The sequence below is a fragment of the Mastigoproctus giganteus genome, chromosome 10 (assembly GCF_048544385.1).
Source record: "Mastigoproctus giganteus isolate SK-2022 chromosome 10, ASM4854438v1, whole genome shotgun sequence".
NCBI classification, from domain to species: domain Eukaryota; kingdom Metazoa; phylum Arthropoda; class Arachnida; order Uropygi; family Thelyphonidae; genus Mastigoproctus; species Mastigoproctus giganteus.
In genome coordinates this window covers 174,218,334-174,243,033 of record NC_143584.1, presented here as the reverse complement: position 1 = coordinate 174,243,033, position 24,700 = coordinate 174,218,334, and the positions used below count along the sequence as shown (strand labels likewise).

General features: G+C 41.0%; 1 protein-coding gene across 3 annotated transcripts in view; it reads left to right on the top strand.

Annotated features, from left to right (window-relative positions):
- The window catches only part of LOC150079537 (neuronal acetylcholine receptor subunit alpha-10-like), a 286,051-nt gene that overhangs the window by 221,537 nt on the left and 39,814 nt on the right, over positions 1-24,700 (top strand). For all 3 annotated transcript variants that reach the window (XM_090382659.1, XM_090382657.1, XM_090382658.1), the window contains exons 4-6: positions 8,188-8,232; positions 11,722-11,831; positions 21,571-22,109. In XM_090382659.1, coding sequence (XP_090238785.1) covers positions 8,188-8,232; positions 11,722-11,831; positions 21,571-22,109 — 694 coding nt within the window. The remainder of the gene's footprint in view (positions 1-8,187; positions 8,233-11,721; positions 11,832-21,570; positions 22,110-24,700) is intronic.

Here is a 24,700-nt window from a genome sequence, read left to right as displayed (position 1 = left end):
AATATCACTAGGAGGAAAACTTTTTTAATGTATAGAGAGAGAATGTCTCCCGAGGAAGATAATGGAGCAAGCGACGCTTTCCTGCGTATGGCTATCACAAGGGAAGGGCAATACCAACCAGCCCAACCAACTGGAAGTGCTTCCTGCGCAACTGCACTAGTGACCACCCAGGAAGATAAAAAACGACAACCCATGAAGTGAAGCATCGAAATTACTATGTTCATCATGCGAACAAACTACGAAATAACCAAGCTAGAGACTGATAGGACAATGTACAGTTCGAGACTATATACCAAGCAGTTGGATCGATTCCTGGATATTCAGGTCACCAAACAGCGAATAGCGGACCAAAGAAGGACCATCGTCACGAAGAACCTGATAGCTCCTTCATTCTTGGAAAAAATACAGCAGGACAGGATGCGAGTAATCAAATATAGAGAACAAAGAATATGTACAACATGGAAACAGAGGAGTAAGAGTAAGAAGAAATACAACCCAGAGCAGCTGAAATGGAAAGACAAGTTCTTGGCATCCATAACAGAAGACCAGTGACAGAAGCCGCTAACAGAATTCGAAGGAATGGGTCCAACAACGACCCATGTGATCCTGAAGCAGAGACCAAATAGAATCCTGTAGAGAGTCACAGACCACCTCAATCGGCAAATAATACCATAGCACTTCGACAAAAATGGTGACAAGGCGATCCGCACAGGCGTATACCGTGCTGCCATAGCAGCCACTAGGATTAATGGAAGAGAAACGAGAGACCATCAGCAGAAGAACGGAAAACACAAGGAACCGCCAGCTTGGGTAGAAGCCTCCATCAGAAGATAAAAGAATTAAGAGTCAAGATAAGCCAATTGACCCTGTACCGACGAGCCAATTCGAGTAAGAAATTGATTGAAAAGTGAAGAGCATCCTCAAGAGAGACAGAGTCCACAGCAAACACGGGACCAAAAATCATAGAATGGGAAATTGCTTAGACACACTGAAGCAAAACTTCCTGGCACTCAGCAAGAGACTATTCCGATACAAAGAGAGCTCCCAGATGAAAATAAACAACCGAATGTTTGATGGAAACCAAAGAGTCTTCTACAGGGGTATCGGACAAGAAGAGAAAAAAGGAAATGGACCACCCGGAGCAGAAGAGGATCGAGGAGTTCTGGGGAAACATATGGAGCAGTGAAGTAAAACATAACAGCCGAGCTCCATGGATGGAACTAGAACGGAAGAAAACCAAGGACGTACAACAGATGAGAGAATGGAAGATTCAGAAAGAAGAAGTAGAACAGTAAATCAGGAAGTCCCATAACTGGCGAATCCCAAAAACAGATAACGTCCACAACTACTGGTACAGGAAGCTCACTTGCACACACACAAGCACCTAGCAGAGCAGCTCAACCGAATGATAAGCCACCCAGAGACAATCCCAGAGTTTCTTACGCAAGGAATCACATATCTGAAGGCTAAAGACCAAGATACAAGAAACCCAGCTAAATACAGGCCGATCACCTGTCTCCCAACGATGTACAAGCTCCTGGCCAGCTGCATAACCAAGAAGATATCAGACCAACCACTGAGAGCCACAACATCATGGCCGAAAACAGCAGAAAGGATGTAAGCAGATGAACAAAGGTTGCAAGGAGCAATTGACTATTGACAAGGCGGTTATGGAGCAAGCTTACAAGAAGCACCGCAACCTGTAAACAGCCTACAACAACTATGGCAAAGATTTCGACTCCATTCCCCATAGATGCCTGATAGACACACTGAAGATCTACAAAGTCAACTCGACACTGACACACTTCCTAAAAGCAACGATGACAAAGTGGAAGACCCGCATCAACGTTAAAAATCTCAAGACCACACCATTTCCATCAGAACTGGAATCTTCCAAGGATTTGCCCTCAGTCCACTGTTATTCTGTCTAGCACTCAACTCATTGTCTACCATGCTGAATAACAGCATGGATATACCCTAAAAAAAGGGAAGAAAACTTGTACACCCTCTCTCATCTGATGTACATGGATGATATAAAACTCTATGCAGCAACTGAGAATTAACTTCAACGGCTAGTCCGGATCATCAAGGAATTCAGCACTGACATCACTCATGCAATTTGAGCGAGACAAATGCAAATCCCATAGAGTGAGTGCATCAGAGAAATTCAGTCGGCGAAAACTACCAGCTGAAGACAGGCGAAGAGGTTGAAGCCACGACAGAGGAGGAGACCTACAAATATCTGGGGATGATCAAGGTTCAGCAGCTAGAATAATAATATCAAGGCCCGCCTCACTGAGAAATACCATCAGAGATAGAGAGGCCGTTGAAATCAAAGCTGAATGATGGCAACAAGATCAGAGCTGAACAAAACCAAAACTGAACTGGAGGAGATTATGCGATTGACCAGGATAATGATGACCAAGAGCAGCCAACACCACCCAAAGTCAGCCATCAAAAGACTGTGCATAGCCCGGAAAGAAGGAAAAAACTATTTATTAGGGTCACCCGGAAAGTTATTTCATCTCCCCATTTGTATTGCGTGTATTCTCTGATCGATTTGCACTCTGTTTTGCAGATCAATTTGCACTCGGGGTTTTACGTACAGCAAAGCTGTACGTAAAACCCCGAGTTTCGGGTGGGGGAGTAACCTTACTATCTACGCCTGAGACCGACTAACTCAACCACGGAGTGACAAAAGCCCATTAAAGTTACTCGCATTATCGACGGGATTCGAACTCGGGCCCTTTCCATCCGGTGTGGGGAGGACGGTGACGATACTACTGCGCTACCCGCGCAGACCCCAGGAACTACAGGAAATACATAGCCAAGGATAGCGAAATGACAGATGAGATATGTGTACGATGGCAACTGGCTCCAGAAACATTCCATACATCACCACAGGATGCAGGGTTATTACGTAGATGGAGTATACTCATAGACATGACGAGGTCACCAGGATAATACATCAGAAGCTAGCGAAAAAATAACAGTTGATCAAAAAGAGTGTACTGTATTATAAGTACGAATCTCAGACCTTACTAGGGATCCTAGACTCTACTCACAAACTATACTGTTACCATACATGCCATTATAATAGAGACAAAGCGATCCCGCACAACAAGCCAGACATAACCCTTATGAACAAGGTTGGCTGATTGGTTATTGTAGGACTTTAGGTGCATCAACAACCTAGACCATATTCCACCATATACAATGTGTCTGTAAATTGCATGACTTCTGTGGTCTATTTGCTGTTTTCCCGGACGGAAAACCCAAGTTTCCGGGAAGAAAAACCGTGCGATCATCGCCTAAGACCGACTAAGCCGCATTGTGAAAAAGACCCAAAAAATTCCTCGCTTCATTGATGAGATTTGAACTCAGGTCTTTTCGTGTGGGGAAGACAGTGATAATACCAACTGTGCTACCCATGAGGGCTCACTGACAAGAAGGAAATGGCCACTGACAAGAAGGACCGGCAGAATTGCTTAACAAGTACAGGTCACTGTTGAAAAAAAGCCGTGCAATAGGGTTGAATTTGAAAGTGTCTGCAATTCTGACCAGACATGATAGGAGGGAGTATATGATGAGAGCCTTGTCGATCAATTCGGCCCTGGAAAGATTGTGCAAGACTCAAGGGATAGAATTTTTTTCAGCCTGGACTGTACTTGTTAACAGGAGAGATTGCTTCTACATGGATGGGATACACTTAAATAGAAAGGATGCAAGAATATTTGCTGATGCTATCGAGGCAGTGTTAGGTGGGTCGGAAAACTGCTAGCTTTGGGAGAGACAAAGACGAATAGATTAACAGTAGCCACTGGCAGAGGTGAAAGAGATTCTTGCACTGCTTCTATGGAATGAGCAGAAGCCTGAAAAACAAGTTGCAGGATATTTCAGAGACTGCCGGGAGTCATTGCGGTACAAGTAAACACATGGGTTGTGTTAGGGTAGCTAAGAATAGAAATAGGTGCATGTATACTTGCGTGTACACCAATGCTAGGAGTTTAGTAAATAAATTTGATGAATTTGAGGTATTGCTCAAAACATCAAAGGCAGATATTGTTGGGATATCAGAGACGTGGTGTCACACAGATATAAGGGATGCAGAACTGCAATTTGGGGAGTAAAACGTCTACAGAAAGGATAGACAGGATAGGAAGGGGGGAGGGGTTATGCTATTAGTTAAGAAATACATAAAATCCAAGGAAGTGAAGCCAGTGGACATCGCTGGACAGTGCAGTATCGAGTCAGTTTGGTGTGACATAAGCATTGGGAGATCAAAATTGAGAGTAGGAGTATGCTATAGGCCTAATGACTCTGATGAGTATAATAAGATACTGTACAGGGAAATAGAGTGGGCCAGTAAATCAGAGAGTCTTATAATGGGAGATTTTAATTTCCCAGATATTGACTGGAATTTGGGGGCTGGTCACTCACACACTAGCAAGGCTTTTGTGGATTTATTGGATGATTGTTTTCTACATCAGCATGTTCAGGAGGCAACTAGAGGGAAGAATACTCTTGATTTGATTATCAGCAATGATTCTTCATGCATTAATAATCTGCAGATAAATGAACCACTAGGTGGCAGCGATCACAGTGTGCTGAAGTGGGATTTACTCAAAGAGGTAACTACCATTAGGGGTAAAGGGAAGGGTTATCGCTTTCGTAAAGGCGACTACGATGGACTGAGACAGTATTTAAATTCTATACAGTGGGACCAACTGATGATGTTACCAACAGCAAATGCAAAATGGGAAGCATTCAAAGAACTTATCTTGGAAGCTACTAGGCTTTACATACCAACTAAGAAATATTGTTCAAGGTTTAGGCCTAAATGGATGTCAGCTGAACTGATGAGGCATATGGCAGAGAAGAAACATGCATGGGATACATACAAATTAACACATGACACAGAAGCCTATGATAGATACAAGTTGATCTGTAACCAAGTTACAAAGGAGGTTAGGCAGGCGAAGGCAGATTACGAGAAATCTTTGGCAAGGGATGCAAAGAAAAACAGCAAAGAGTTCTTTACTTATGTAAACTCTAGAAGGAAGGGGATGAATCAGATTGGTCCACTTGATATAGATGGGTCAACTGTTGATGATCCTGCTCAGGTAGCTAACGAACTAAATGAATATTTTGCATCGACATTCACACATGAGGAGTTATTTAGCGAGGGGAAAGCCAGAGGTGTATTCAACTCTAGCAGTAAGCTAGAGAATCTTGTAATAACTGAGAGTAAAGTGGAGGACAAATTGATGAAGATAAACACAAGAAAGGCACCCGGGGTGGATGGGATCTATCCAGTTATATTAAAGGAGGCAGCAAAGGAAGTAAGCAAACCCTTAGCCAAAATTATGAGAGCTTCCTTGGACTCAGGGGAGGTACCCACAGACTGGAGATGTGCAAATATCACCCCAATTCACAAAGGAGGATCAAAGACTGACACAAGTAATTATAGACCTGTGAGTTTAACTTCTGTTCCAGGAAAATTAATGGAGGCACTAGTTAAAGAAGCACTGCAGGATCATTTAGACAAGACTTCAGCTATAACTCGGACACAGAATGGTTTTGTTAAGGGGAAGTCTTGCCTGACCAATTTGATTGGATACTATGATGCAGTTACAAAGGAACTGGATGCAGGGAATAACTTTGATATTATATACTTGGATCTTAGAAAGGCTTTTGATACTGTTGCACATGGAAGACTGCTGCACAAATTGGAGCAGTGTGGCATTGGAGGCAAATTGCTGCTGTGGATAAAGGGGTGGCCGAGGGGGAGAAGACAGAGAGTGGTAATCAATGGACACTGCTCGTCGTGGACTAATGTTATTAGTGGAGTCCCTCAGGGCTCAGTGTTGGGTCCATTATTGTTTTCTGTATTCATAAATGATATTGATGAGGGTATATCAAGCTTAATGTCGAAGTTTGCAGACGATACAAAGGTAGGCAGGGTTGTCAAGGACACTACTGACACTATGCTGCTGCAATAGGATCTGGAAAGGTTGAGCAGATGGGCTGAGAGGTGGCAAATGAAGTTTAACATTGACAAATGTAAAGTACTACACATGGGAAACAGCAACCCCAGAGCAACGTATCAACTCTGTGGTACTACACTGACAGTGGTAGAGAATGAAAGGGACCTGGGGGTGGTTGTGCAGGCAGATATGAAGTTCTCTGAGCAGTGCAGACGGGCTGCAAGAGTAGCTCATGGTGTATTGTCAATGATATATAGGAATTTTTCTAGAAGGGATAAGGAGGTGATTATTCCCTTGTATAAGGCAATGGTTAGGCCACACCTAGAGTACTGTATACAGGTCTGGAGGCCTCATTTCAAGAAGGATGTAGAGCTGCTGGAACGAGTACAGAGAAGGGCAACAATATTAGTGAATGGAACAAAGGGGCGCTCGTAATCTTACGAAGAAAGGCTTAAGTTTTGCAAATGACAGTGTCTGGAGACTAGGCACCAGCGAGGTGATCTGATAGAGGTGTATAAAGCCTTGAATGGTTTGAGCATGCTCAATGCTGATGGGAATCTTCCTCTCGCTCAGAATAATCACCTGAGAGGGCATAAATTCAAATTGAGGAAAGACAAATGTAGGATAGACGTGCGGAAATTTGCCTTTAACCAGCGGGTGGTTGGTTGGTGGAACAGACTTCCATCCCTTGTCGTGGAAGTTGATAGCCTAAATAAGTTTAAGGCTCAGCTGGACAGGTATTTTGAACGAACAGAGGGGTGAAGTGGAAGTGGTTTTTTTTTTTTTTTTTTTTTTTTTGGCTGATGCTGCAAAGCTTGCTTTCTTGCATCAAATGCCTCTACTAATGCTAATGCTAATGCTACTTACCCGATCGACATAGCTACGCCTAATACGAGAAACATCCATAAAACCTACGTTATTGTTGTCATAGTCTTAGCAGCAATGAGGGCCATATTGCTCCTTGTATATTGTCTGTAAATTGCGTGTGTTCCGAGGTCGATTTTCTGTTTGCTGGACGAAATATCCGAGTTTCCCGGAGAAAAAAATCATGCCACCCTCGCCTGAGACCGACTAACTCAGCCACGTTGTGATAATGGCCTTTAAAAATTCCTCCCGTCATCGACGGGACTCGACCGAGGTCTTTTCCACCCAATGTGGGCAGGACGGCGATCCTACGAGGGCAGAAAATCTACGAGGAAAAGGTCAGGAAGCACACAGAACTAAGACAACAAGTCAAAGAAATGTGGCATATGGAACAAATAGCGACCATCCTGATCACCGCGTCGACCATTCATGATTTGATGTGCCAAAGAGTTTCCATAAGAACCTTGCAACAATAGGCCTCCCAAAGAACACTTACATGGAACTTTAGAAAGCCGCTGTCCTGAAAAGAAGAAGTCTACTTCCTTTTATTATTTAGCAATTATAATACTAATATTAAAACACTGTATTTTCGGCAGGCAATGAAAACCAGGCATCCAATGACACACCAGTACTCGACATATGCTCTATCCTCGCCAGAAGAGGGTTAGAAAGCTACACTGGACAAATTTATCGAATTTTCTCATAGATGATCCGTACAGTTCTGAGCTTTCTCCCCAATTACTATACCTTTGAACTCGTGAAAAACCTTTAAAGGTAACCATTTTTAAATGGGTATGATGTGATCACTGGGGTGATTTTAACAGCAGTTATCATTGGAATTGATTAATTTGCATAACTCGAGGGTTTAGTGTCAAACAACGTTATCTACAAAATTGCATTTTTGTTTTGAGATAGGTAACTTTAGTTTTACTTTATACAAATAACAATGCATATCACGTCACACCGCTGTATCGCTGTGTGACAGTACTTTTCAAGTTAGATGGAGCTATAAGCACATTTCCGGTAAACCAAGAAAATGTCAAATGACTTTTTCTTAGTTAATTACAAAAACGTTTACTACAAAATTATTTTGTAGTCGACGTTGTTTGATACTAAACCCTGGAACTTTGGGTCAAATTTCAAAACATACTGTATATGGTGACTCCGCATAATCTTTCACAAAAATATAATCAGTCTGTTTGAAACGCAGAACATATACATTTTTCTGTTTTAAAAAACCTTTAGTGCATTACCATACTCAAATTAACTTCTGTAGTGGACAATATGGCTATTGATTAATAGACAAGTTCTAATTAGAAAATTTATTCTCTTTTAGGACGAGAGGAATCAGATTCTAACAACCAACTGCTGGCTAAATCAGGTAATTAAAAGTTCAAAACTCGTTTAAGAATGTACAATAAATTCCGTAATGTTATTCAAACTTTTATGCAAAAATATCCATATCAAATGATGTAAGTCCCATAATAAAAATTCCTTTCTGCATACAGCAATAACATTTAGAGAAAACTGGTATATATTTATTTTATACTATAGAGTACAATAAATCCCGCACAGGTAACACAGCAATTATAACCATTTTCTGTTCCTTATCGTGCGAAAAAAGTCTGGGTTCCAATCCTATCAAATGGAGAAACTTTTATGAGTTTTGTGAAGCTGTGGCCGAGATAGCTGGTCTCTGTAGATGATAGCGTGGCTTTTTTTCTCTCCTTCCACAAACTCCAAATTTTCTTCCAGAAGAACCGGACGTACGATATTACAGAAACAAATAAACTTAGGATATATGAGCAGCGGCTCATACACTGACACCTTCCCGTTAGAAGCATCTAATAGGATTTCTTTTTTTTTTTTTTTTTTTTTGTATGGTATTTTGTTCACAGATGAATTTAATTATTCGGGTGGCCTAAAAATAATGGGTTGGTTTTTTTTTTTTTTTTTTTTTTTTTTTGTCATTCTTGTACAGTTACTAAAGAAATCATGCACTGCTACTACTACTGTAGTTATATACCTTCCGAAGCTCGAAGCTTTATACCTACAGGGTGATTCACTACCAGTGCGACAAACTTGCACGAGGTGTAGGGGGCACAAAGACGAATCGGAATCACATAGCATTGCAGGGTCCGAAATGTCTTCGTCATGCGGTAGAGGACGTTGAACGGGAGGTCGCGTGAACAGCGATCCCGCTGGAAGTCAGCATTTGCGAACCGTTTCTGTTGAAGAAACCAAGTAGCAAGAGTCCTCCGGAGTGGATAATCCGCAGGCTCCAATGATTGGACGCGTTGCAGTTGGTATGAACTCATTTGGTTTGTTGACAGTATCCTCCATACAGTGGATTGGGAAATACCCGATCGTTGGCCTATCGCTCGAGTACTCGTACTCGGATTGCCTCCTGCAAGACGTAAGACATTCTCCTCATTGTCTGGCGTCCTCGTCGTTCGCTCTCGATTCATGGTACCTCTCGTGATGGCGCCTCTGTAACCAGGTGGGAAGGAGCAGCAGCACACGCTTCTTGATTAGACCGGGGTTCGAGCCTGTCACCACCAAATACAGCGGATGCGGAAAGGTCCGAGAATGACCACCGTATATCCCGGAACAATATGGCCTTAGTTGCTAATGCTCCTAAATAACAAAATAAAATAATAACCTCTCGTGAAACAACCAGTCTCAAGTAACCTTCTGTGCACACGTGCGAAAATCGTATGATGAGGAGCACGCCTGTGCATGAAACGTTCCTGGTACAAGCGCAGAGCGGCGCGCCCGTTACAGTTCGCAGCTCCATACGTGAGGTACATGTCGGCCAGTTCAACGTTTGAATACTCGTCCATCCTACTGCCTCGGGAACCGGTTCGTAAATGCTGACTTCCAGCAGGATCGCTGTTCACGCGACCTCCCGTTCAGCGTCCTCTACTGCATGACGAAGGCATTTCGGACCCTGCAATGCTATGTGATTCCGATTCGTCTTTGTGCCCCCTACACCTCCTGCAAGTTTGTCGCACTGGTAGTGAATCACCCTGTATAAACGTATGTTCATTTCTTCTGTTTATCTGTTAATGCAGTTCTTCACACTGACAAAGTACACAAACGCTACGGATCTGTCCTCGTGAGTAGTACATTTGGTATGATCACCGTCCACAAAACCCCGGGCGGAAAACACATGAGTTCGAATCGTGTCAGTGATGCGAGGAACTTTTACGGGCTTTTTTTTTCAATCCGTGGCTGAGTTAGTCGGTCTGAGGCGCAGATGGCAAGTTTTTACCAAGGAAAAACTTCAGTTTTTTCCACAAAGCAGGCAAATCGACCAGAGAACACACGCAATTCACAGACACAATACACATGGGTAGTTGAAGTGGCTTTCTAGGTGACCCTAATATTATAGTTTTTTTTTAGACCACACCAGTTAAGCGTTGGTGCATATGTACCAGGAGCTCTAGTTTTTGCCAGAAAAACATGCTCCATATTGAACAATCACCGCCACCTACCTGAATAGCGGGCAACATGCACGATGGGTCCATCAACTCGTATTGCTTGCGCCACACAAGAAGGCTTTTGTTGCATGTTGCACCGGGTATTTGGACCGAAAACTGAAAGCTCTTCATCCGTAATAGTAGTAGTAGTGGTAGTAGTGGCATGTGATGCAAGACAGCAAGTGTATGAACTTATGCAGCATCAGCCAAAAAAAAAAGTAATACATAAACCAAAGACCGGCACACTCGTTCCCAGTCCCCTAGTGTGCAGCCAACGTGTTGTTGACACCACAGCATTCACCGCTGACGATGATTGGCGGTAGGGGTATCTGCTGTGGAATCCCATAAGTCTAAGTGTGCGGCGCATCGTCATTTGGGATATTGTTCTTGCATTCCCCATATTGTATTGCAATGTCAACTGTCGCACAGTGACCTGCCTTTGCGTCCGTACAAAGCGCTGCACACTTCGCTCACTAAGAACATCCATCTTGCTTAATCCTTTACAGTTATGTCGGTAGGAGGTGGTTTGACCAGTTTTAAACTATTCTTTGTACAACTTATTCACAGTGCGCCGTGAACAGCTGACAAGTCGTGCTGTTTAAGGTATGGAAGCACTAGACGCACGAGCTCCCACAATCATGCCTCTATGAAACTCCGTGATATCTTTGCAACGTCCGAGAACTGGTACTTTACCACTTTGACTTGAACGGCCAAATGTAAATTACTACTGCTCTAGCGTTAGAAACTGTTCCGCTTTTTATACTGCGGGCTTTGTGACATAGTCCATTGCAAATGGGGTGTTTACAATTGAGTGATCACTGAGTATATAACAGAACCTCTTTTCCCTCATATGCAAGGTTCCGGTAAATCATTAATAACAGACCATGCAACTTGCTGGCCATCTGTCTGCGAGAATCTAGTTATTGTTCGCTTACGTAACTATCAGGTCTTTCTCGTCACTGACCACATCTAATGGAATTTGTTTTTCACATTTTCACAACTTTAATCGATTTCTTTCTACCGCATCACTTAAATTCTTGTGATTATGATAAACATTTATACTGAACTTTAAAAACTCATAAAAAATTTCCCTCGGTTTAATGTTTACGTTTTACAAAAATAAATAGCACTGTGCTACGTTACATAACGCACTACTATATCAGACATCATGCTGATTATTAATTAGCCTTATTGTACTTAGTAAAGATAATCGCATATCCTTTCACCCGATGGCCTCATCAACTGCTTCGCCTGTTTGTTTCTTAATACATGCAATATATATATATATATATATATATATAAAATCTCATTCATATTTCAGCCACCCTCGTATTTTGAAACACACATGCCTTTTAATATATGTTATTAAAAAGGATCTTTTCTTTCAGATGTGGATGGATTACGGATTACAGTGGAATGCTTCCGACTTCGGTGGTATTCAGGTGGTTAGACTTCCTGCGGACAAAGTGTGGAAACCTGACATAATACTGTATAATAAGTAAGTTTATGCTTTAGCACTCTCAACAGAACCGTGTCTAACAGATAAATAACGACCACACGAATCTTAATATCTCAAAATACAATCACTGATCTTAATACACTGATGGACAAAATTAACAGAACACGTAGAAAAGGCGGTGTAACTCGGGCAGCTTGCGATGAAGCGGGACAAAATTTGGTATGGCGGTGTACCACAGAATAACTATGAAATGAGACAGCGAGAAACCTCGGAGAAATATAAATGACATTTATAGGGGTTGTATGAGAATTAACAAAAATATCACATTACAGAAGTCGATACAAGATGCTCGAAAATATGGTCACATAACATCTGTGCGGCGTATATTTCCCTCCAACGGCTAAACAGGCTAAACGGCTAAACTGACAGAGATGAACCATACTCGATATAAGAGTTTCTATAAGATTCTGTAACAACAAATGTCATTCTAACACCAGCACAGACCTTAGCTCACTAAGTGACCGAAGAGTTGGATGTAGTGGACACAGTGTTCTTGTCAAGCAGTTCCTATGGTTCCCCACAAATCCCCGTTGAGTACTCTGTGATGTATGCACAATATTGCAAGTCGGTGTGGGTAGTGTGGATTATGTATGAGAAGTGTGTTGTTTGTGTTGTTCGACTAGCCTCTTAGTTACTGGGAGGCTCGATCACCATGGAAAGAACCTTTCAGCATCTGTCCACCCTCACGAGGAACCGGGCCAGAAAAATAGAAGGTACACCTGACGGGCTCTCTCCCTACTTGCAAAGCGAGAGAGGAGATAGGTCAAGTTAGAAGAACGGAGCGAGTTGGATAGGAAAGATAAGAAAAGGGAAGGAAGCAGGGACAGGCAGAGCGGAAGGCAGGGAAAAATTAAAATTATTATATTAGGGTTACCCGTAATTGATTACATAAACCCGTATTTGTGTCTGTAAATTGTGTGTCCTCTGGTCGATCTGCTTGTTTTTCTAGATGAGAAAAGCCCAGTTTCTGGGGGGGGGGACTTTGCTATCTACACCTGAGACCGACTAATTCAGCCACGGAGTGAAAAAAGCCCATTAAAGATCCTCGCATCATCGAAGGGATCAAACCGGGTTCTTTTCCATCCGGTGTGGGGAGGATGGTGATGATACCACTGTGCTATTCGTGTAGACAGTTGGAGCATGGAAAGTACAAGATAGGTGGGAGATCCCTATAGAAGGGATAGTGGTTATGGAAGAAGAGAAAGTACTAAATTGTGAAAGAAGACTGCCTTGAAGGACAACTGCATTGAAGGACAACTGCATTGAGTTGCCGTGTGCGTAGAACTGTGAACAGGTGAAGAACCTCGTTAAACTAAGCAACTGTCGGAGATAAATGGAGACATCAGGAGATCGCCAAGATGGCATAGTATTGCGAGATGAAGGGTGGAGTAGATTATTTTATGGAGCAGGAGGTAACTTTGTAAATTGGGTGTCCACCTGATGAAGCAGCAGGTCATCCAGAAGGAAGTGCAGAAGGAATACTGCCTGGGAAGAATTCTGGACCAGCAGAAGGCTGAATGGCCAGGTGATGCCACGCCTGTCAGTTGATCAGCGTCAGCCTCGATGTGGCTTCGATGAGGCCACATCGAGGGTGATTAAAATCCTGCCTGAGGAGTGTCCCAGGCCAGCAGTAGAGCCTGAAAGCATCTAATCCAACGCCTGTGGAGAGCCGGCGTCAGCAAAGGAACTTCAAGGAGAATAGGTGAAAGCAAGAATCCCACCAAGGTAAAAACCACTTGTGCACCATTGGGTGGGTCTGCGCGGGTAGCACAGTGGTATCGTCACCGTCCTCCCCACACCGAGTGGAAAAGGCCCGGGTTCGAATCCCGGGCTTTTTTCACTCCGTGGCTGAGTTAGTCGGTCTCAGGCGTAGATAGAAGCTCTCCCAGAAACTGGGTTTTTCGTCCAACAAAACCGGCAAATCGACCAGAGAACAGACGCCATTTAGCTTGATGAGCCCATTGAAGGCCCGTCGTTCTTGAACTGGACCAATGAAAGCTGTTGGTTGGTTGTTTTTTGCAGGATTTTAGGGGCATCAGCAACTTAGCCCATATTACTGCGTATATACGTAATATGTCAGTAAATCGCGTGTGTTATGTGGTCGATTTGTTGTCTTCTGGACGAAAATCCGAGTCTCTGGGAGAAAAACCAAAAAAAAAAAAAAAAATCATAAAAATTCTTCTCGTCATTGACGGGATTCGAACGCAGGTCTTTCCTGTCCTATGTGGAAAGAAAGTTAGTTATACTAACTGTGTTACCCACAAGGGCACGAAAAGCTGTACTTCTGAGTATCGAGTCACGGTATAGGATCTACCAGTCTGACAGTCGTGCCTGGCTATGGCAGAAGCCCAGAAAAAGCTACCTTCCGGAATGTATCATCCCGATAATGAAGTTTGGTGGAGGCAGCGTGATGGTCTGCGGTTGTATTTCATAGTTTGCCTGGAACTGTTGGTTGTTTGGACAAAGCCACGAATGCTGAAATCCATAAGACGTCCTGGACAATCCTTGTACAGTACTTTATTAATAATTTCACAATCCATCGAGATTTTTCCGCGGCCTACCAAATAGGTCGCGACCGACTGGTTCAAAACGCGGATCTAATCGATATACAAATATACTGCTGCTGTGTGAGTTACTCAACCGCAAGACCGTCTCTGGAAACTTAGTTCCTCAACGATGATAATACATTCATATCTTCTTTGTTGAAATAAGTTTCTTCATATTCATCACACTCATTTTGTCCAAAGCATATCGCTTATCTCATTTTTGCTTTTCCTTTAATGATGTCACACTATAGTGACTCAACAATATCGTGACATATCTTATCTACTGGATGTAATCTCGTTGAATCGATGGGCTTATCAATTTAAAGCATAACTCCTTTTCCCTCTTCTGTTATGTGACTTTTATATTAGCATTAATAGAGGCATACGATACAAGAAAGCAAGCGTATGCAGCATCATATAAAAAAAACCTCCAATTTCACCCCTCCATTCTTTCCAAATGCCTGTCCAGCTCAGCTTTAAATTTATTTAGGCAATCAACTTCCACAACAAAAGATGGAAGTCTGTGCCACCAATCAACTACCTGCTGGCTAAAGGCAAATTTTCACACATCTATTCTACAACTCTCAATTTGAATATATGCTCCCTCAGATTCTTAATCTGAGCAAGAGGAAGAATCCCATCAGCCTTCAACTTGCTCAACCCGTTCAAGACCTTATACATCTCAATCAGATCACCTCGCATGTGCCTACTCTCCAGCAGGCGTGCAATTTATTATTATTATTATTATTATTAGCCATATGGTGCAAGGAAGCCTGAGGCTTATGCTGCACTAGCCAAAAAAAATTGAGTTACCCTGAGGGGGGAAAGAGAGAGAGAGTCAGAAGTGGAAGGGAATCGCCAAGAAAGAGAAGAATGATGATATCCAGCCCAGGACCCCGGGCTGGATATCATCACCTGGTGAGCGCATACTCAGCTGTGAGCCCCTGGGGTTTGCCGAACTTAAGCCTTTCTTGATAAGAGTACCCCTTTGTTCCCCTCACTAATCTTGTTGCACTTCTTTGTACGCGTTCTGGCAAGTCTACATCCTTCCTAAAATGAGGCCTCTAGCCCAGTACACAGTACTCTAAGTGTGGCCTAACCATTGCCTTGTATAACGGGAGTTATCACCTCCCTGTCCGCTAGCAAAATTCCTATATATCATTAACAAGACTCCATGACCTGGCAGCCCGTCTGCACTGCTCAGCGAACTTCATATTTGGCTGCTCAATTACCCCCAGGTCTTTTTCACTTTCCACTTCCCTGAATGTAGCACCACACATTTGATATGTTTCTCTTGGGTTATTGATACCCATATGCAGTACTTTGCATTTGTGAACGTTAAACTTCAGTTGCCACTTCTCAGCCCATTTGCCTAAATTATCTAGATACAGTTGGAGTAGCATACTGTCTTTACTGTCGTTAACAACCCTGCCAACCTTTTTTTAATCATCTGCAAACTTGGACAGTAAGCCTGATATACCTTCATCGATATCATTGATGAATACACAAAACAACAATGGGCCCAGCACCGAACCCTGGGGAACTCCACTAATAACATTCGTCCACGAAGAGCAGTGTCCATTGATTATCACTCTCTGTCGTTTCCCACTCAACCATCCCTTTATCCATTGTAGCAACTTACCCTTAATGCCATACCTCTCCAATTTGTACAGCAGTCTTCCATGTGCAACAGTATCAAAAACTTTCCTGAAATCCAAGTATATGATATCAAAATTATTTTTGGCATTCAGTTTCTTTGTGACCACATCATAGTATTCAATAAAATTGGTCAGACAAGACCTCCCTTTAACAAACCCATGCTGTGTCTTAACTATTACTACAGTCTTGTCTAGATGATCCTGCAATGTTTCTTTAACTAGTGATTCCATTATTTTCCTCGGAACAAGTTAAACTAACAGTTCTGTAGTTACTTGTGTCACCTTTTGAAACCCCTTTGTGATTTGGTGATACATTTCACACCTCCAGTCCATCTGGACCTCCCTTGAGTCTAAGGAAACTCTCATAATTATGGCTAAGGATTTGTTTACCTCTGTTGCTCTCCCTCTTTAATATAACTGGACAGTCCCGTCCACCCCAGGTGCCTTCTTTATGTTTAACTTCAACAATTTCTCCTCCACTTTGCTCTCAGTTATTACAAAATCACTTAGCTCCGTGTTACAGTTTGATAAACTTCTGGCATTCCCCCTCCTTGATTAACTCCTCATATGCGAATATAGATGCAAAATACTCATTCAGTTTATCAGCTACCTGAGCATAATCATCAATAGTCAACCCATCTATGTTAAGTGGTCCAATCTGATTCATCCCTTTTATTCTAGAGTTCACATAAGTAAAGAATTTTTTGCTGTTTTTCTTTGCATCCTTTGCCAAAGATTTTTCGTAATCTGCCTTCGCTTGCCTAACATCCTTTGTGACTTGATTACAGACTATTTTATATGGGCCATAGGCTTCTGTGTCGCCTGATAATTTAGATGCAACCCATCGATTTTTGTTCTATGCCAAGAGCCTCATTAATTCATCTGACATTCACTTAGGCCTAAACCTTGAACAGTATTTCTTAATTGGAATCAAAAGCCTAGTAACCTCCAAGATTAAGTCCCCGAAGGCTTCCCATTTAGAATTCAAACTTTGGTAACATCATCAGTTGATCCCACTGTATAGAATTTAAAAACTGTCTGAGACCCCTGTAGTCACCTTTTCGAAAGTAAAGCCCTTCCCTTTACCCTTGATGGTAGTTACATCTTTAAGTAAATCCCACATGAGTACACTGTGATCACTGTCACCCAGTGGTTCCTTTATCTGCAAATTCTTAATGCATGAATAATCACTGCTGATAATCAGATCAAGAGTATTACTCCCTCTGGTTGCCTCTCGAACATGTTGCTGTAGAAAACAGTCATCCAATAACTCCACAAAAGTCTTGCTATTGGGCGTGTGACCAACCCACAAATTCCAGTCAATATCTGTAAAATTAAAATCCCTCATTCAATTAGATGCACTTCCTTAGATTTTATATGTTTCTTAACTAACAGCATAACCCCTCCTCCCTTCCTGTCCTGTCTATCCTTTCTGTACACATTGTACTCCCAAAATTACAATTCTGCACTGCTTTATGTATATTTTACTTGCCATGTTGGGCAGAATAGCATGATAGTGTATAAATTCCTATTATGTCAGCATTTATTCTGTGTTTTCATACTTTCGTAATACTAACGAAATATCATGCAAATACTTGTGGCAGTACTTCCCTACCAGTTTTACAATGGAATATTCGGTTGGTTCTGCTGAAGAGACTATCTGGATGCGCAACTCTTTCGGGAGCCGTTAACTTTCTTTATTGCTAAAAAAAAAAAAAATTATTATTTTTTTTTGTAATTTTTTGATTTAAATTTATTAGTGGAGTAATTATATGCGATTTTCTGATAAGTTGGTGAATTTATTCGTTACTTTGTCTTTCTAATTTCTTACGAAATCACAGTCGACTTCTGGTGACGTGTATTGTTATAATATTGATATAGGCGATGTGTAGATGTTTTCTACATAATTTTGTAGCAGTATAATCACAACAGAAAGAGATCTTATTAGTACGCATCTAAACTCTGAATTAGCACAAATATGCAAAGGCGGCATCGTTTAAGTTATATCTCATATTGTGAATACCTTCACAACGAGTTGCCATGATATTGCACTACTTCGAATAAGTAACGCTTCACCAAATGAGAAGACTGTTGTTACTTATTCTCAGCGGATACCACCACCCAGACGGCACCGTGTCAGGAATTTTTGGCTGTCTGGGTGGTGGTATCCGCTGAGAATAAGTAACAACAGTCTTCTCCTTTGGTGAAGCGTTACTTATTCGAAGTAGTGCAATATCATGGCAACTCGTTGTGAAGGTATTCACAATATGAGATATAACTTAAATGATGCTGCCTTTGCATATTTTTGCATATTTGTGCTAATTCAGAGTTTAGCTGCGTACTAATATGATGCGTTTGCACTAACTTGTACGTTGTCTAAATCTCTCGCAGCCTGAAACTAAAGCCCTTAAACACATTTCAGTAAAAAGATATCTATAAAGTATAATTTATACAAATATACAAATGTGGTTTAATAACGTGACTTGATCAAGTAGTACGTAATGTAATCTAAAAAAGTATAGTTTGCATTGCCATTAAATAAGCAGGATTAGCGCAGCGTTAATCTTTTCGATCTTAATTTCTTGTGTTGTTTTTACATTAAATTTAGACTAACATCATGCCCCAGACTAGAGCAGCACATAAAAGAGCGTAAAGTAACGGAAATGCTTTGGTTCTGGGGAGAATTTCCGAAGGCGGTTCTCGTATGAATCTGGATTATGTTATGTGTGTTATTTGTGCTCTTTTAGTGAATCCACCAATAGCAGAACATGTGTTCGATGCATGGAGCGTAGGCGCAATATAGCCGAAGTTGCTCTTGCGCCATTAAACCCCAAACAACAACAACAACAACATGCATGGAGCACGAGGAAGTTAGCTTAAACTCGATGGGATTATGAGGGCTTGAAGAACAGAGTTTATGGCCTCGAAGGATTAAAAGGGAGAGACCAAGGAGGAAGGGGCTGGATAGACCGCATCCAGCAACAGAAGAAAGCGATAGCGAACCTGAAGGATTACTTCCAGAAAAACACAGCGCGTCTCTACCAGGTCATAAGGAAGATAGACAAACGGCACACAACACTCAACCTTAAAAAGGAGACAACACCATTCACACAGAGAGAGAAAAAAAAAAGCAAAAACAGATGTCAAATGTCGACGATGTCACCTATCCCCGGAAACAATTCAGCAGATCACCGCGGGATGCAGGGTAATCCCCCGTACGGAGTACAATACACTCTCAGACACGACCAGGTCGCGCGGGTCACAAGCTAGCGCAAAAATATCATTTGATCAAAGAAAGTATACCGTATTACGAACCTCAGACCGTACTAGTGAACCCTTCTCATAAACTATACTGGACAATGCTATAAAAACGTACAAGACGATCTCGCACAACAGACCAGACATAACGCTCATTGACAAGAAGGAAATGGCTACATTCCTGATCAACATAGCGGTGCCCAATACCAGCAACCTCCAGAAAACCTACGAAGAAAAGATCTGGAAATACACAGATCTAAGACAGGAAGTCAAAGAAATGTAGCATATAGAACAGTAATGACCATCCGGATCACCGTGTCAACCACACGGTGCTAAAGAGCCTCCGTAAGAACCTAGTTTCAATTGGTCTCTCATAGAACACTTACATGGAACTCCAGAAAGACGCAATCCCGAACACCTGTAGGATAGTAAGAGAGTTCCTCGACCAACAGTAATAATAACAATAATAATAGTAACCGGACACAACCAAACACACTATGCACTTTGTACCAGTGTCCGTCTCGGGGAAGAAAAAATATTGTTGTTGGTCAAAATCAGTATAAGCATTAGTGTTCCAAATAATAAATAAGATATAAATAAATAATATTTTTATTGTAAAGTTTACCAGTACACGCAGGTACCACGACCATACAATACCCTTCACGGCACCATGCCAGGGATTATGTATTTTGATCCACGAAAAACAAGCAAGAGAGAGAGAGAGAGAGAGAGAGAGAGAGAGAGAGAGAGAGAGAGCAGTAAAATACAAGATGCTACTTGACCACAATGTTTCGTTGCATTGGAAAGTTTTAAATTATTGCAAAAAAAAAAAAAAAATTATCTGGATATAGTTAATTATTAAAAGTATTAGAATAATTATTTATAATCTTAAAATTAATAATTTTAATATTGCATAATAATTATAAGGAACTGTTCCAATCAAGCATTGAATTATTGCCGACCGGGCTAGCCGGGTGGGTAAAGTTCTTGCCTGGCAACCCAAAGGTCGCGGGTTCGAATCCCGCCTCGGGCTTGGATCTCACTGCCACGATACACGAAGGAAGCAGGAAAAAACCGGTTCCTTCGTGTATTGCTCACATCATACGATAAAAAAAAAAATTGCATTATTTGTGTAAGCAGTTGATTATTGAAGAAAGAAGACAAGAGAGAAATACACAGAACGGATAAATAGAGGACGTTGGATTAATAAACATCATCGCAACGCATGGTGGGAAAAGTTAGTTAGTTATTTTGGTTTTTAGGAGCATTAGCAACTAAGGCCATAATGCTCCGGGATATGCGGTGGTCATTCCCTGACCTTTCCGCATCCTCCGTATTTGGTGGTGACGGGCTCGAACCCCGGTCTACTCAAGAAGCGTGTGCTACGCACTGCTGCTCCTTCCCACCTGGCTACGGAGGCGCTGTGGGAAAAAGGAAACGCATGAAGAATGAATGGACTTTAGAGTATTAGCAAATTTAATTTTAGAAAATTTTAATAACTGTATCAATTAATTTTAATTAAATGTGATTTTTTTAGAGATACCAATTCATAAGCTTTTCCGATATATATACTGTAATATGTGCCAGCGCTGTTTATAACAAAAACGTGAAAATTGTATAAAGAAAAATCCTTATGGAGAGTTTTTGTATTTCTGTACCTTTGCCCCGACCTCTAGGTCAGCTCGAGGAAACAAATACATGCGCTTTGATTGTCCCCGACTACTTTCCCCCCTTGACTACTAAATACGGTAATGTTCTTGAATCTCTCCATCTCGTGAACTCGTTAACTGTGAGAGCATCATGGTTTCGCCAATTATCACTCGTTTGGAGAAGTCGGGGTTGGAGTCCCGTCGACGACTGGAGGAATTTCTAAAGTATTCTTCATTCGAGACAGTAGTTCGCTGATCGCAGGCGGTGGGAGCAGGGGTTTCCCCGTAAGTTATTCCGGGTAGTTTGGCCCGTGAACACACACACCTCTAGAGAAACAATACGCATACGGATATGGGCTACGCTCGGGGACCGTGATAATAATGAATTATAGTATATATTATTCTTGTGAACTCCTCTGACCTTATGTGGTCATCCCGGAGTATGAACAGAAAATTTATGTGTAAGATTACCATACATTGAAAACAACAATCATAAAAATATTATTTTAAATATTAAAAGCGTAGTCATAATTATGATATATAGCAATTAATTAAATTAATATAATATTATTTTAATAAAATTTCAAAATACTTTCTTTAACTATAGCGCGGACTCACAGTACAACAATGCAATCCTTAGTACAAACGTCATAGTTATGTCAGATGGAAACCTAACATGGTTATCAAGTGCCATCTTTCGGAGCTCTTGCAAAATTAACGTGGCTTGGTTTCCCTTTGATGAGCAGAACTGTTCAATGAAATTTGCTTCGTGGACCTACGATGGATATCAAGTGAACGTCATTATACAAACACGTGAGGGCGACTTATCGAACTATGTAGAAAATGGTGAATGGGACCTCATTGATATGATCGTAGCAAGGCACGAAGTATTCTATTCTTGTTGTCAGGAGCCTTATCCCGATGTGACATTTCATATTGTTTTGCGACGACGACCCCTCTTCTACGTCTTTAACCTCATTCTTCCTTGTATGTTAATTACGGGCATCGCACTTCTCAGTTTCTATATGCCTTCCGATTCTGGAGAGAAAGTCACCCTTGGAATCACTACCCTGCTTTCTATGACGGTGTTCTTGATGGTAATTGGAGAAAGTATGCCACCGACTTCAGATACAGTGCCCCTTATTGGTAAGTGTTAACTTTTTTCTATTTAATTAAGTGTTAACTAATTTCTACTTAATTACCGGTAAGTGTTAACTAATTTCTACTTAATTTTCTACTTAATTTTTCTACTTAGCTGTAAACAGTAAATTAAAATTTCGGTCTTTTATTTATTTTTTTTTTTTCCTGATTATTTCTAATTCATCACTCTTTTCCTTCTCTATTTTTGACTTTTTTTTGTCCCTTATTTTTGAACTGAAAGTGAAATTTCTTAACTCGTTCAGAACCTTTTCTATACTGAAGTTATTCTAGAAAGTAAAATTAAAAATAAAATAAAATAAAAATATATTTTTATATGAAACTTTCACCGTGTAGCCTATTCACTCCAAATAACTCGTTGCGCCAAGTTGACTCAAACTTTATTCATAATTGGAAAGCATAAATAGTAACATTTATATCAAGTGGCTGATATATCTGCCATAACCCAGATCTTTGGGGAGACATATTTGCCGTTCTTCCAGTTAGACACAACAAGTAAAGCAAAAGCGACGGTCAGTAGCGGATACAGCAGAATAAACTAACATCCATCAAATTGCCATTTTCACTTGGTATGGAATATTGGACTTTCTACTTCGTTGAACAGCTTTTATTTCTAGTTTTTTTTAACGCCAAAAGTTTTCTTCTTGGAGAACTTATCGAACGTTGGAGACTTGCGCGTTTGTCCATCGATCGATCATGTCTTCCCTCCTCAACATAAACATTTTGCCCGTGTCAAAGTAGTAGACAGCAGATAACATGTGTAATAACGCTGTGTGGCCATACAAAACTGCATTGGAATTTCAACGGCATGTCACAAGGAGAGACAAAGAGACAACGCAATGTCCAAGGAACACAGAGAATGGTCAAATTTTCAGCGTGCTTCACATGGGAGAGAAAACCATTTATTTAACTTTGTTTTAATCAGCATCGTTATTTTTATTAATATGATAAATAATATAAAGCTTAATACAACATAATAATATGAAATGCTGTCAGTAAAGTGCATGCTAATTTTAGGGTACAAGGTTTAGGGGTTTTTTTTTTTTTTTTTTTTTCCAGTGTAGTACATGATTTTTGCCCCAGGACAGGAATTTTACTAGAAGGGTGTTCATTTTCTAACAATTTTTCAGCTATGCAATATGTCATTTACATTATGTCCAAAATAACATATTATTGATACATATAGGCCTAGACAATTTTATATGCAAGTTGTTAGACAAATGTCTCTTCAAATATTGACAGTTCATCTGGAGACACTGAGAGAGAAAGGTTATTCAATCAAAACAAGTTCTTAAGTTATAACTGGCAGAGACTATGGAAATAACCAACAGAAAGTCTAGTTGGATAAACTGATATATTTCCTGCAGCGTTGGCGTCATATATTTTCTGTCGGAACAAAAACTCCCAGGATTAATTTGAAGAGAATTAGAGTATTCCACTACATTGTTTGGGAATAATATATTTAAATATCTAACGTGTGTAAGTCTGCTTCTAAACTGATTTCTCTCTTTCTCTTTTAGGATCATAAGACACAATATTGTTAACTGCAGGTGCATCCATCCTTTGCTAAATTTGTGTTCATGTTCCTCGAAACTACAATGTATTTCTATGGTGAAATGGCAAGTGTGACATAGAGGACTGATTTTGATATCGTGGGAGGATTGCTTAAGCATTGATTCAAACTTCTCATCATCCAGTACTGAAACGATTTTGGTATGTAGGAGGTGCACATGAGCAGATGACTGATGCATAAAGGATAACAGGTTAAACACACATTAAGAGGTATTGTACTAGTAGCTTTTGGTTTGTGACCCCTATTAATTCTTGCTTAGGGCTCCGGTATATAGCATAAAATTTGTTTTTTAGGTCATTGAAGTGATAAATGAAGCTGAGGTTCTTGTCCCAGGTTACGACGCCCAGATCCTTATGCAAAATTATCTCGTAGATTTTCGCCAGGTCGATGAAGATACGGACATCATTTTCTACACGCTTCTTCGAGAACGGAGATTTTTCTTTGTTTTGGTAGAGTCCAATGTAATGTAGATAATTATTTAGGGCAAGCATTACTTTTTGGACCTCAAGGTTGACTTTTTGTAAAGAGTCAGGAATGTTTGAATGAACGAGGAGCTTGAGGTCATTAGCATATACCAAAAAATTAGAATTTTCTGACAAGAACGGTTCAAGTGCTGCTATAAACAGTGTTGAGACAAACCTCTACTCTGGGGAACATCTCTCGTTACTTTAAAAGTCAGCTGCCCACCGTTGTGGTAAATCAGCAGTACCTTATTGGTTAGGATTCCAGCCAAGACCTGAAGGAAGTTTCCAGTAATATTGAAATGAAAATGCAGTATGTGAAGGAGAGCGTTAACTGAGAGGCTATCATATGTAGCCTTTATGTTAAGGGAAATAACATCCAATCGGTTTTTGGAATGCCTTTTGTATTTCAGAGTTTGGAGCACCGCCCACTGATGACATTATGGAGATATGCAGGTCTATGGCCGAAACAGTGTTCAACTATTCTTGCATGGATCGCTTTTTGGAAAACTTTCAGAAGCGAGCACCCAATCGAGATTGGTCTG